This window comes from Amphiprion ocellaris, chromosome 5, assembly GCF_022539595.1.
Source record: "Amphiprion ocellaris isolate individual 3 ecotype Okinawa chromosome 5, ASM2253959v1, whole genome shotgun sequence".
In the NCBI taxonomy this organism is placed as follows: domain Eukaryota; kingdom Metazoa; phylum Chordata; class Actinopteri; family Pomacentridae; genus Amphiprion; species Amphiprion ocellaris.
In genome coordinates, this window is record NC_072770.1 from 28,118,521 (window position 1) to 28,130,731 (window position 12,211).

Sequence of the window (12,211 nt, forward strand, 5' to 3'; positions counted from 1 at the left end):
ACACAAAGAGCTTACCTAGCTGCAAATACAGCAGAAAACTGAGGGATAGATAAATAAAACATATAATAATATGTCTTTACATTGCCTATTGTCCATATGGCACACAAAAACAACACACATCTGTTTTTTTAAAACTTTAATTTTTTATTTTTTGCCATTCTCTCTTTTTTAGCATCTGATTTAATTTATTTATAACATTTTTCTTGAATTTATTTATTATTAAGTTACAACACACTTGATGCTTTCGCAATGTTATTAACCGTATATTCATGCCAATAAAGCACAATGAACTATACTTGCTCGACTTCTACACCAGACGTGGCATCGGTAATCACACTGATGTCATAGAGGTAGATTCTCGCCGATCAAGTCACGTCTCGCGAGAGTATATGCGCCCAAAAAATTATGGACGTCGGTGGGAACGGTGGTGGGCTACCTGTAAACAATAAACAGAGAGCTATGCTACCTAACAAGAGCAGGGGCGAATTTACCCGCAACCCGAGAAAAGACTCAGAGGTAGGTAGACTGAAGTCTGTGATTTATTTTCCAGACGAGTTTTCAGCTAACCGTAAACACAGAAGGCCTTTCCTGCTGCTGCTGTAACGTTAGCTAGCTCTGTTAGAGCAGCTTAACTACTGTTACTAACGCTAACCGACAACTAACTACAGCAAACGAGGCTTTTTGGATAGTTTGTAAGTGTACTGAGCCTACGTTGTTTTATTTGTGATCCGCTGTTAACGTATGTAATGTTGAACAGCAGTGTAGCTTAGCAGGGGTTGCTAGCTGTTGTTAGCCGGTAACAGGCCAGGCTGGACTGTCTGTCAGGAACCGGGAGACCTGTTGAAAACTGAATCTTCCACGTCCTGTAAAACACGCTTCTTCTTTCTAATGTATTACTCTGCTATGGCAGTATAATGTCACTGCAAGTGTGCCAGAATACATCCTCATTTATGTTGTGTATACAGAGGGAAAAGTTAGCAACTGATGGAGTCTTCTGCTTGAACATTATTGCAGAGTCCCTGAAATGGTTTGAATAATCATATATAAATAATCATAGAAAACATACAGAGAGTGTAAGAATGTCAGCTAAAATCTTTCCTCTCTGACTGTAAACTGAATATCTTTGGGTTGTGGGTAAAACAAGACATTTTTCATCTTGGACTTCAAGGAAACACTGATTGACTCTTTTCAATGTACAGAAATGTCTTTTATGACATCCTAAAGACCAAAAAACTGAGCAATTAATGAAGAAATCAATTGAGAGATTGATCAAATTTGTTAGTTGCAGCCCTACTTTTAAATACACAACGTCAGATCAAAAGTACAGTAAAGTAAATGCATTGAAGGTGAAGTATAGAATTGCCAATCATGGATATGCTGAGGTAACATAGGAATACTGTAAAACTATACTGAAGCACTACTACAAAACATACCTACCTCTTCTTAGTTACTTTGCGTTCCTAAAATAGTTCAAATTGTATAATGTATCATAATTCTGACTCACTTGTCCTATACTATGAGAAATAAGTATTTTTGTGTCATATTTATATATGTACAAAGCTGATAATATGCAACATATTTAAATCTGTAATGATTTTTCAAAGCAAATCACTTCGGTGCCTCCACAAATGCCTTCCAATGTTTCTTTTGTATGTTCTCTGGTCATGTATTTCATTGTCAATTAAAGGGGGAAGGCAAACATAATCCACCAATACAGGTCCATCAACATTTGGCATATTAAAAGTTGACCACATGTCACAGGGACTATTTATTAAGGAGTAACAATGAAAACTTTTAATGCAGATGTTGTACTAGTAGTAGTAGTAGGATTATTATTTCTTCATTGCTTTATTGTTTTTTTTTATTGGTAGCTATCTGTCTTAATTTATGTATCTTGTCATATTTTGTGCACAGGGGCTGTCTGAGTCTCCAGATCTCGAGTTTGAATATTCCGATACAGACAAGTGGGCTGCAGAGCTGTCAGGTGTGTGATCATCATGAGGATGTCGTTCTTTAAGAACCTATAATCTAGCTGCAAGTATAATTGTGTTCAGATTACTAAAAAGTACTCTATGTATGTTGCAGAGCTTTACAGTTATACTGAAGGACCAGAGTTTGCTCTGAATAGGAAGTGCTTTGAGGAGGAATTCAGGCCTCATGGTAAGTAGTTTTACATGCAATAGTTATCGATTTAAGATGAAAGTATGTATATTAGAGTTTATAAACTCCACCGTTGCTGTGCTTTAGTGTCTGATAAGAAGTGGATAGAGCTCGATGCAGCTCAGCACAGAGCTCATGCCATGCGGCTGCTGGACAGTCTGGAAGTCATTGCCCGCGAGAAGAGGCTGAAAGTTGCCAGAGCCATTCTCTACATGGCTCAGGGTCAGTCTGTCATTAATTCATTATTTTAAATAAAACAAAATCTAGCCTAAAGTCGTGATGCTCAAGGAAGATTATTTTGCTCATCCATATAATATGGTTCTTCTTTTTCCTCTTTAGGGACCTTTGCAGAGTGCAGCTCTGAGGCTGAGGTGCAGCACTGGATGAGATACAACATATTTCTGCTACTTGATGTGGGGACCTTCTCTGCTTTGGTGGAACTGCTAAACATGGAGATAGAGTATGTTTAACATCAGTTTTCTAGTCTTGCATAAGTAAACCTCAATTTAAAAACACAAATTTACAAATTTTTATTCTGGAAAACATTAGTCGACATTCAAAAATGCAACAGATGAAGCACATTTAGCATCAGCACTTAATGTGAATTTGAATCTAGATCAGGTGAAATGCTTTTCAACTTTTTACTGAAAAAAGTTTGATCCAATCACCAAAAAAATACTTGACTGGAAAGCTTTGTCAGATTTATGATAAGCAGAACAAAAAAAATTTGGTTGGCTTCGCAAGGCTTCAAGTTAGTTATTTTTTGTTGTCATATAGTCTGTGTGGAGAATCTAATATGTGATCCAATGCTTGTTTTTCAGTAACAGTGCTGCTTGTAGCAGTGCTGTCAGAAAACCAGCCATCTCTCTTGCTGATAGCACAGATCTCAGGGTGCTACTGAACATAATGTACCTGATGGTGGAAACTATCCAGCAGGACGACCCAGCCGACAAGCCTGAGTGGAAAATCATCAGGGAAACTTTCAGGGCAGAACTGGGTACATTTCTTCACAGTAGTTGCAGTCACATCAAAGATATGTACAAAATTGTTATTTAAACTAATTTCACCTGCTTCTCTATTCCAGGATCTCCTCTGTTCAACAACGAGCCCATTTCCGTCATGCTCTTTGGTATGGTTACCAAGTTCTGCAGCGGTCACGCTCCCCACTTCCCAATGAAGAAAGTGTTACTGCTGCTGTGGAAGAGCATACTGGTGAGAGATAAAAATATCTGTGTATTGTCCTACAGAGTCTGATGTGGCATAAAAAGAAAATACAAAGTTTTAAAACTCTCCCTTGTTCTCTGTTTCAGTTCACACTCGGAGGGTTTGAGCAGCTCCAAAGCATAAAAGTCCGTAAGCGTGGTGAACTGGGTCTTCCTCCTCTCCCGGAGGACAGCATTCGAGTCATTCGCAGTATGAGGGCAGCTTCTCCCCCTGCATCTGCATCCGACCTCATAGAGCAGCAACAAAAACGGGCGCGCCGTGAACACAAGGTAGCTGTTGCTGCTGTTGCTGCTGCTGCCTGTTCTCAGAACATTTTGCTGGTTAAAGCCTGCTACAAGTAAAATATGTCTTCTTGCCCCGGCTGTGGAACAAACCTTGTCAGCTGCTGATTGGGAATAATGGGCTTTTCTTGAGTGCTATAGATAAGTATTAACTTAGACACGATACAGCCTGACCAGTGTGTTATCAGCTGATATTTGCCAATCACAGATATGTCAGTGCATATAGGTATGTGATCCAATATACACCAATATGAAAACTTGTTTGTCACAGGACATACAATGGACTTGGTATAATTTAGAAATGGTGTCATTGCCATCACATAGTTACCCAGCAGAGTGGCTCCATTGTTTAAAATGTTCTTAACACTGTTTGCAGCACATATAGCAGAGTATTTATCATAGGAGATACGATATCTGAGGAGATAATTGTTGGTTGGAGCCAAGGTGTTGGAGTGTCTTCATGGCAAATTTCTAAGCAGTTTGACAAATATACCAGAATTAATTGTACCCTAAAATCCAATATCAATGTTGGCCCTAAAATCTAGCATCAGTCAGACTTTAGTTATGATAATATGGAGTGAATTGACATGTAAACATGATACCGTCATGACAAGAGCAGACATTATAATATGTTACTCCATTACAGAAGAGAGTGGATGTTCTCTGTAGTTAGGCATGAAAATTATGTCTATTTATTGTCAGTCATCCAAGATGAGTTGGAATTCGGACATCTGAAAAAGTCCAATATTGTGCATTCCTATTAAATTTGTATGAAGTTGTCGATAAAGACATAGCATCGAAGCAAACTGACAAAAATACTCTGTCTGTCAGTATTTCTCTCTGTTTCACGGTGTGGAAACTGCATTATGAACTGAATAGTTTTACAAGCCTTTTCTAACTATTCAAACCACCTTTATACAGAGTGTTCTTGTACATCTGGGCTGCTTTTTATACATTATTCCACTTCTAAAATTGTTAAACTTGGTATCTGACACAATGTTAGTTAAATGTAGACATGATTTTTATTGCACGTGTTAATCATAGTAGATTCCAAATTTTTTGAATTTAGTGGCTTCCCAGATGAGTAATTTATGATCCATTTTCTGGGTTTTGCCCTGCTCCGGTCACAGTGGGATGACACCTTAATGTATCCTTATATTTCACACAGGCGCTGATCAAACAGGACAACCTGGATGCATTTAATGAAAAGGACCCTTACAAGGCTGATGACTCTCGCGAAGATGAGGATGACAATGATGACAACGACAACTCCATAGAGGCAGAGACGTTCCCTCTGGAGAGGGATGAAGTGATGCCTCCACCTATTCCTCACCCTCCATCAGAGAGGGTCTCCTTCCCCAAGGGTCTGCCATGGGCTCCTAAAGTCAGGTACTGTTCAAACTCACTGGACCATAATACTGACTTTATAACAACTACTGACTTAGGAGGAATACTTTGTAAATAAAATGTGAAGAAGATGATTTGTTAGTTCTGTCCTCACATGCTTAAATCTGGAATAAATGTTTGGAGATTTTCAGATTAAGACTTGTTTAGTGACATTTTTGTCTTTGCTCCAACAGGGAAAAAGACATTGAAAATTTTCTTGAATCCAGTAGAAGTAAATTCATTGGTTACACACTTGGAAGGTAAGTTTGCTGTTTTTTCCTGTAACCAAACAGGCCTTAATAGACACCAGTTAGCTCTCATTGTTGTACTAAAACATGTTTATTTTTGCACATGCCTTGCAGTGACACAGACACAGTGGTTGGATTACCCAGGCCAATTCATGAGAGCATCAAGACGTTAAAGCAGGTATTGCAACATTTTTGCTCAGTGCTTTAGTAATTTTTCCCCCTTCGGAGTAGTTTGAGAATTTCACATAGCTATAGATCTGTTGGGCATTCATTTATTAATGTTCATCTTATTTTTCAGCACAAGTACGTCTCTATAGCTGAGATACAAGTTTCAAAAGAGGAGGAATTTCAGAAAACCCCTCTATCTGGTGTAAGTGTAAAGAAACATCATTCACTCTCATATTTCAAGTCAGTCATTTGTTGAATTTGGTGAATAAGATAAAATATGTTCTTTCTCCTTCTGTTTATGGAAGTTAGGCTTCTTGTTCCAGGCTGAACTGTCTGGAAAAATTATTTTTGTACTTGATGTCTGATGTTTCCTTTGTCCTTGGCATCAGGGAGAAGAAGAAGTGGAGATGTGCTCCACTGAGCTGCTCTATCAGGGAATTCTGCCCAGTTTGCCTCAATATATGGTTAGTGATGTTTATGGCATAAAATCCTCAAGAATGGATACAACTGTGCTGCTGTGGGACAATTCATACCACAGTTGGGTTATAACTTAGATTCTGTTTGGTATTTCATACTTCCTGTGAGGTCCAGTAACATATTATGATGTTTACACAGTCGTCACTGAAACAAATTTAAAAGGGGAAAGTTGGCAGAAGTAAGCAACTGCTGTTGGCTGTTGTAGCAAGACAGGACTCAGTTGAAAAAGGCGGCACCTTACTGATTAAACTGATTGTGTTCTAGACACAAGAGACCAAAACTTGAGCAATAAATGAATGAATATATTTATGTTAAACACAACAGGAAAACAGGCTACTCATGGATAATGTTAGTAGGCGCAGGCGACTTCTGCGGTCCGATGTTAAACAGCTTTCCAGAGAGATGACGCTCCCAAACGCACAGCAGTAGCAGATTTTCAGCTGGTCTGACTGTCTTCTTTGCCAGTGTTGATGTAGCAGGTTCAGATGGATGAACAGACCTGTAATGTTTGGCTTGTGAGGCAAGCAGGGGTCAGCCGTATAGTTAGAGCTTTCTGTAACTACACTGGGTTAAAGACTTGATCCACACTGATTCTGGCTCACTTTTACTCACTACTTGACTTTTGACTTGATCAAAAGAGAGAAAGAACACTTGCACACATATTTGGCAAAATGGAAGCTTAAACTGGAGAAAAAGAAACTTTGTAAGCAGTTATGGGAAAGACAAGGTACAAAAAGGTCAAACGCAAACATGAGAAAAGGAACTGGATACAAATGGTGATAAAATATAAACAGACAGGGAAGTTAATAAAAGATGGACAAGAAGCTAAGTGAAGCGTAATACCCAGAAGTTAAAAGCTGCTGGAGTGACATGGAGTCGGATCTCTTCTGTTGGCGTTCCACTGGGAGAGGAAAGATTGTTAAGATGGTATAAAGACAAAATTCTCATATTTGGACATCTATGTATCACAGTCCATTCGGGCATTTGACTCATCAGTGTGTCTGACACTGCTTCAGTTTTTGTTCTTCAAATCAAGTCTTTCCAGCGCAACTCAGTGGTGAATCACTTGTGTAAAATAAATGTTCTAACATCAGAGTAAGAAGACATTACATTTATAGTCCCCCTACAAACAGGAAAATCTGTAGTAGTTAACTTGGTAGGTATTGCTTTATCAACGTTAATTGTAACAGATGATTACAGTACAGATATCAGCCACCTGTGAATGATTTCCTCATCATACTGACATGTTGGTGTGTTTCTCTGAATGTCAGATTGCGCTGCTGAAGATTCTGCTCGCTGCAGCTCCGACATCCAAAGCCAAAACGGACTCCATTAACATCCTGGCCGATGTGCTGCCCGAGGAGATGCCGTAAGTGGATTTAACAGCTTGCCAACTGCTCCTCCAGTGCAGCGTTATGTGCTGAGCAAGGACAGTATCCTAACTTTAGTAACAATATAAAAACTGCATTAATGCTGTCAGTGGAGAGGTTTTACTGGTGTCAACTAAACTTTTCAAAATGAGTATGGACATATCCTGTCAACGTAATTTGATTCAGACATAAGTAGTGTGGTGGCCAGAAGATCATTTCAGCTGAAAATGTTTTTACCTCCTCCTCGGAAACAGCAGCAGAACGTCGTGTAACTCCAGAAGCACATGTGTAGGCATGTAACCATGTCAAGTAGGAATTCAAGCCAAAGTTCTGCTTCACAAGCTTTAAAGCGTTTTTAATTAAATGTGAGCAGTATGGATTGTCTGACCTGACCTGAGTTTTGCTGTGAGGCTCTTTAAGGAACTGAAGCAGTACTTATCTCTTCTCTGCAGGACCACAGTGTTGCAAAGCATGAAACTCGGTGTTGATGTCAATCGGCACAAAGAAATCATTGTGAAAGCCATTTCTGCCATCCTGCTGCTGCTTCTGAAGCACTTCAAACTTAACCACATCTACCAGGTGTGTACGGCACACTTCTTTAGTCACAATTCAGTTTTATTGTGTAGCTTTATTAGATACTGAAACAGTTCTTCATCTCATTCTTGTTAATTTTGCATTGATTTAGGGAAACGTTGCTCTGTAACTGAAAATGGTTTGTCTTTGTGTGATGTTCTGTAGTTTGAGTACATGGCTCAGCACCTGGTGTTTGCCAACTGCATCCCCCTCATTCTGAAGTTCTTCAACCAGAACATCATGTCTTATATCACAGCTAAGAATAGGTACTTTAAATAACACAAGTCATGATTTATATTTACAGTCAACATCTGTGAACTCTACTGAAGTTACTTTTATTTCACTGCTCTCAATTTTTTCTCCAAAAGCATTTCAGTACTTGATTTTCCATATTGTGTGGTGCATGAGCTCCCAGAGTTAACCGCAGAGAGTTTGGTAAGTTTTTTGATTTCTGTTGTTTTGCATTTGTTACCATCTGATTATTCTGATATTACAACCTGGCATTTTACTGTGGATGGTTTCTGTGTTACAGGAAGCAGGAGACAACAATCAGTTTTGCTGGAGGAATCTGTTTTCCTGTATTAACCTACTGAGGATCCTCAACAAACTGACCAAGTGGAAGCACTCCAGAACAATGGTGAGAGCACTTTATATCAAATGTACCGTCATGAATAGAGTGTAAAATATACAGTGTAGCTCACTACAGTGATCTTTTCTCTGCTAGATGCTGGTTGTGTTTAAGTCAGCTCCCATCCTGAAGAGGGCACTGAAGGTCAAGCAGGCCATGATGCAACTCTACGTCCTCAAACTGCTCAAAGTGCAGACCAAGTACCTCGGACGCCAGTGGAGGAAAAGCAACATGAAGACCATGTCTGCCATCTACCAGAAAGTCCGTCATCGCCTCAACGACGACTGGGCTTATGGAAACGGTGAGTGGAAACCAAAGCAGTGTTTTCCCAAAAGAAAACTGTTCTTAATGGACCATACTGAGCCAAATATAAGTTCATATCATTTTCTTGAAATTATATTGTAAAAAGAGCAAGACAAATGATATACTATACAACAAAAATTTTATTTTTAATATTCGAGGTTCTTTCTGAATCGTGAGTACCAGTGTAACTTGAGAGTTTTGCATTTTTTTAGATTGGTTAGTAGAGGCAGGAAGGAAAGTAGGGAGAAAAATGGGGTGAAGACCTGCAATAGACCGTGACCCATAACCCCTGTTTATGAGTCACCAGCTGAGTTATCTGGGCGCCCAAGAGAGTTTTGCATTTTGGGCTAGTGTTGCTCAGCTAGCAAGCTCTCTCAAATGTATTTGTAAGATATGAAAACTAAATCCATCACAAGGCTGTCTTGTTTTAAAGACTCCTTCAAATGGAGCCTTCGTTTCTCTGGTCACAAAGGATCCACCAGTTGAATCTCTGCAACAAACTATCTCTGCTGAGTGACAATTAGATTTTTTCTAGAATATATCAGACTCTAGTCTCTGGGTTTTAAACTCAGTTGAATTTCCATGCCACTGTCAAGGTTACTGGACGACAGAACAGTGCATTTGTACCAAAAGGATTAGGAAGGGAACAACTAGTACTAATAATAAGAGCTCCGTAGGACAGGTTATCTGTTGCTCACATAGAAGTTTGTATAAATGCAACTTCTGCCACACGGGGACAGAATAACTTTTTTACAAGAGAAAATGAGTTGAAAGCATTTTCTTGAAGTTTGTCACATAATCTGTTGAGCACCCAACAATTACTGTTATTAAATTTTTGAATCATAAATGTCCAAAAGCATGAGAGCCTGAAAAATGCCAAAGTAAACTCTAAGAATGCTTCCAAGAGGAGAGACTTTAAGTATAGGACTGAAAGACAAGCTATACAGTTGTTGAATTTACATTCTGACTGAATGAAGTGTTTACTGTTCCTTAGATCAACAGGACCAGTCTGAAAGTGTTTTGTGTCCTCAGCAAGTTTTCCTGATTAGCGTTACATTTGCAGTTGTTCTACAGTAAAAACTTAAAGTCCTAGTTTCTCTTTATGTCTTAATGAAGTTCAGGATGACTCAGGTCCCACTAAGTCATCGTTATACTAGACCGAAGGGCACTAAATGTTATTTTCTGGGATCAGATTTAGATGCTCGTCCCTGGGACTTCCAGGCTGAGGAGTGCGCTCTGCGGGCCAACATCGAACGCTTCAATAGTCGGCGTTACGACAAGAGCCACAGTAATCCAGACTTCCTTCCTGTGGACAACTGCCTGCAGAGTGTTCTGGGGCAGCGAGTGGATCTGCCTGAGGACTTTCAAATGAATTACGACCTGTGGCTGGAGCGCGAAGTTTTCTCCAAACCTATATCCTGGGAAGAACTGCTACAGTGAGAATCAACCTCTCACAACGTCCTTGATGTGTTTTTTAAAAATGAAACTGTTTCAATCAGGAGTTCAGACAAACCACCAACAGTGCTCTCACTGATCAACCACTGGGCAAAGCATCACGTTGCATGTTCTGTGCAGACTGAAGGTGGATTTCACTCTCAGAAGTCACCCAGGTGCTGACTCTGAACCATCAGTGTGGATCAGTGCAGTTTTACAGTTTGATTGAGGCTCCAGCCAAATGCTTTATGTGACGAACTTTTGCCTTTAAGAAACTTAGCATTATTGATATTTCAGTCCACTTCTTAACAAAAAAAAAGAGATAATCGTTTTGTATTTAGGTTCCCTGACACTTTTCCTGCCACCCACAGTTTTTACAAGAAACTGATGATGAATTTGGTGATAAACTGCATCTGGACTTAAACCCAACTCCTTCCTTACATCTGCAGGTCTTTGCTCTGTGTGCCTCTTACCTGCTACAGTGGGTCACTAACGGACCTGGAAAACACTACATGACAACTTTCATTTTAAATACCTTTATTTGGAATACATTTTATGTATTAACTGTTAAGACAAGGCTGCATTCAGCACATTTAGGTTAATGAATCTAACATTCCTCAGTTTCATCTCATCAGTTTATCTTTTCCAGACAGATGAAAGGAGTGGATGCAGGCTTTTTCTGTTGGTCTGAGTTTGTGTGTGTACAAATGAAGACGTGTTAATTTTTAATATTCTCTGAAGGGTTTGAGCTCCTGTTTACCAGATTAACCTTATTGTTGTTCTGACTACAAACTGTGTTGTGGGACCATCGAAATAATCGTTCAGGCCCTCATTGACCACCACATGAAACTACAGCTATGAATTTTTACCTAAGAACAAGCTCATTATCATCTTAATTCGGTTTGCTGTGTGGTCACTAATGCTCACTTAATTTGGCTGGAAGAAATGAGAAGCATTTTTGGTTTGAGATCTGTTGTTCCTGAGTTTTGAATTGAAAGTTTGAACCCCATTTATTTTCCAGTAACAGAACCATTTTCCTTCCATTTTTTTTTACATCATTTTTTTGTTTGTTTTATGGAAAAGGTTTAGGAAATGAAAATACATGTAAATTGTGAAATTTATTTATCATGGCTTTTGTCTTTGTTTTACATTGACTTAAATACTGTAATAAAATTATACTGTCATTCATGTTGGATTTATTTTTCTTTGTTAGGTTATTCTTTTGTTTTTTTTACGTAGTCATAGTGTTGTGGAATAAATTTCTCCACAACTTGAAGCTTCTTCAGTTCTGACTCTGATTTTCTAAAGAGTTTAGAGGTTCAAATATAATAGCTGCCTAAGTCTCACCAATGTAGGCAGTGAAGAGTCAAGGAGTCAGTCCTCAGATTCAAAGAAAATGTGTTTATTCGTCAGCACAGGTCAAACACACTGAGAGATACCCCGGGGTATGTCTAAAGACCCCTCCTGATGCACTGGCTTTTATACTGTTTGGTCCTGGTGGTTTCCACGCCCCTGGCCCATCCTTCTTTTACGACAGGCCTCCTATGTCTGACACCATTATATCACCAGTTTCGATTGTAATGGTGTCTGGGCTCCTCGGTACTTTCCAAAAAATAATGATGGATGGACAGCTTCACCAGGAGGAGGTAGCCTCCCTCCCTCTGGCTCCACGCCCTGCCTCATTAAACCACTTTATTTATCTTTTCTGCAGTACATCATCAGGGTACATCAGGCTTTTAGGCATCTCTCGGTCACAGTCTTTCATCATGCCATCTTAATGAGAAAAATAGAAGCTTGTGTATACTGGTGCAGTCACTGCCAGGTACTGTAAGGAGTAAAACAACTACTAAGCAATTTTGATAAGCAAAACACAGGTCAGACTGACACAGGTCAGACACACATAGAGATAGACAGGCAATGTGGAGAACTTGGTCATTAGGTCGGCATAAGTTTGCAGTT

The 12,211-nt window shown here is 39.3% G+C and overlaps 1 protein-coding gene across 1 annotated transcript; it reads left to right on the top strand.

The window, feature by feature from the left end:
- Positions 1–360: 360 nt before the first annotated feature.
- On the top strand, positions 361–11,440 carry strip1 (striatin interacting protein 1). The gene is made up of 20 exons (XM_023278892.3): positions 361–516; positions 1,915–1,984; positions 2,086–2,160; positions 2,248–2,382; positions 2,500–2,620; positions 2,982–3,157; positions 3,245–3,372; positions 3,471–3,653; positions 4,834–5,054; positions 5,246–5,311; positions 5,414–5,477; positions 5,598–5,669; positions 5,857–5,931; positions 7,216–7,313; positions 7,767–7,893; positions 8,053–8,153; positions 8,256–8,322; positions 8,420–8,524; positions 8,612–8,816; positions 10,011–11,440. Exons 1-20 carry the CDS (start codon positions 406–408, stop codon positions 10,256–10,258), a joined length of 2,448 nt encoding a protein of 815 aa, XP_023134660.2. The 5' UTR covers positions 361–405; the 3' UTR covers positions 10,259–11,440.
- Positions 11,441–12,211: the final 771 nt, after the last annotated feature.